Source organism: Lottia gigantea (assembly GCF_000327385.1).
Source record: "Lottia gigantea unplaced genomic scaffold LOTGIsca_566, whole genome shotgun sequence".
NCBI classification, from domain to species: Eukaryota; Metazoa; Mollusca; class Gastropoda; family Lottiidae; genus Lottia; species Lottia gigantea.
In genome coordinates this window covers 21,407-22,619 of record NW_008709935.1, presented here as the reverse complement: position 1 = coordinate 22,619, position 1,213 = coordinate 21,407, and the positions used below count along the sequence as shown (strand labels likewise).

At 29.8% G+C, this 1,213-nt stretch overlaps 1 protein-coding gene across 1 annotated transcript in view; it reads right to left on the bottom strand.

The window, feature by feature from the left end:
* Positions 1-442: 442 nt before the first annotated feature.
* The window catches only part of LOTGIDRAFT_175931 (hypothetical protein), a gene marked incomplete at both ends in the record, with an annotated part of 1,707 nt that continues 936 nt past the window's right edge, over positions 443-1,213 (bottom strand). Inside the window, one exon of the mRNA XM_009063279.1 lies at positions 443-1,137. Coding sequence (XP_009061527.1) covers positions 443-1,137 — 695 coding nt within the window. The remainder of the gene's footprint in view (positions 1,138-1,213) is intronic.

The window sequence follows — 1,213 nt, the reverse complement described above, 5'->3', positions numbered from 1 at the left end:
CCAACATCCTTGCCATTCATTAAATCTATTAATCCTTTCGTTAATGTGTATATATAATCTTTTGTGTCGATTTTGAATTGTGGTGAATTTCCACTAAATATAATTCTAAATCCATTAAACAATAAACCTTGATTATCAACGATTGGTGAAATGCTCTTTGGTAAATCTGGGTCAGGGTTTGAAAAAAGACGATTTATATCATCTAATGTCCTAATTATAACACCACTATATTCAATCGCTTTGGGAGGTGTAGGTTCTATAGGAGGTTTATATTCTAATTTCCTTTTAATATCCTCTTGAGATTTTAATATGGGTTGAAATAGAGTTTGTAGATTTTCCGTTAATCCGAGTTGTTGTAATCTGTTATTTTCAACTTGGGTCTTTATTTTATTCTCTATTTCTTTTTAAAATATTATTCCAATCCATTTTTAAAAAAATAAAATTAACATATATCTGTCATAACTCTTTCACCCGTAGGTTTTCTAGTATTTACAAATACATATCCATGATCATCTGGATTTCTCAATTGAGCTTTACAAACCTTTTTAAATGCATCTTTGTCCATTCCGTGATTTATCGATTGAATGATTTGAGATAAATCTTTGTCGTTTAATTCAAATAATAAAAAACAATTTGCATATTTTCTAATGAACATAGAATCCATCCCGTAAAAAGATTGGGATTGGTATATGCAGTGACAGTTGTGATGTCTTCCTTTAGTGAAGAATTCTTGTTGAACAGTTTGATTTCTTTGCGCTACACAGTCGTCAAACAATATTAAGTTCTTTCGCTCGCTATCAATTTGAGACAAATCTAGATCATTAACATTTTTCGTAAGAAAAACTTTTATATCCGTTGGTTTCATTCCTTCGATGTAGTTATCTATGAAATCTTTCAATTCCACTTTTTCTTCGTTTTCTTTGTAATATTGAAATAAGTCTTGAACATCTCTCTTTGGTAGATATTCTAAAGTTTTAAGAAATTGATAATACGACTGCTCTGGTGCTGTTGTGTAGATATACAAAGAATCGAAATCTAAAAGGTTTGTTGTTGTCAACATGTTAAAAGTGAGATGAGTTTTCCCAGAACCGGAACTACCGCATATACACATGAGCATTGGGTTATTAGGAAATATTTCTGAATGATTAAATTTTTTACCCATTTTTTATTATTTTAATTTGTTCCAAAAATCACTCCTTCTCCTTTATACTTC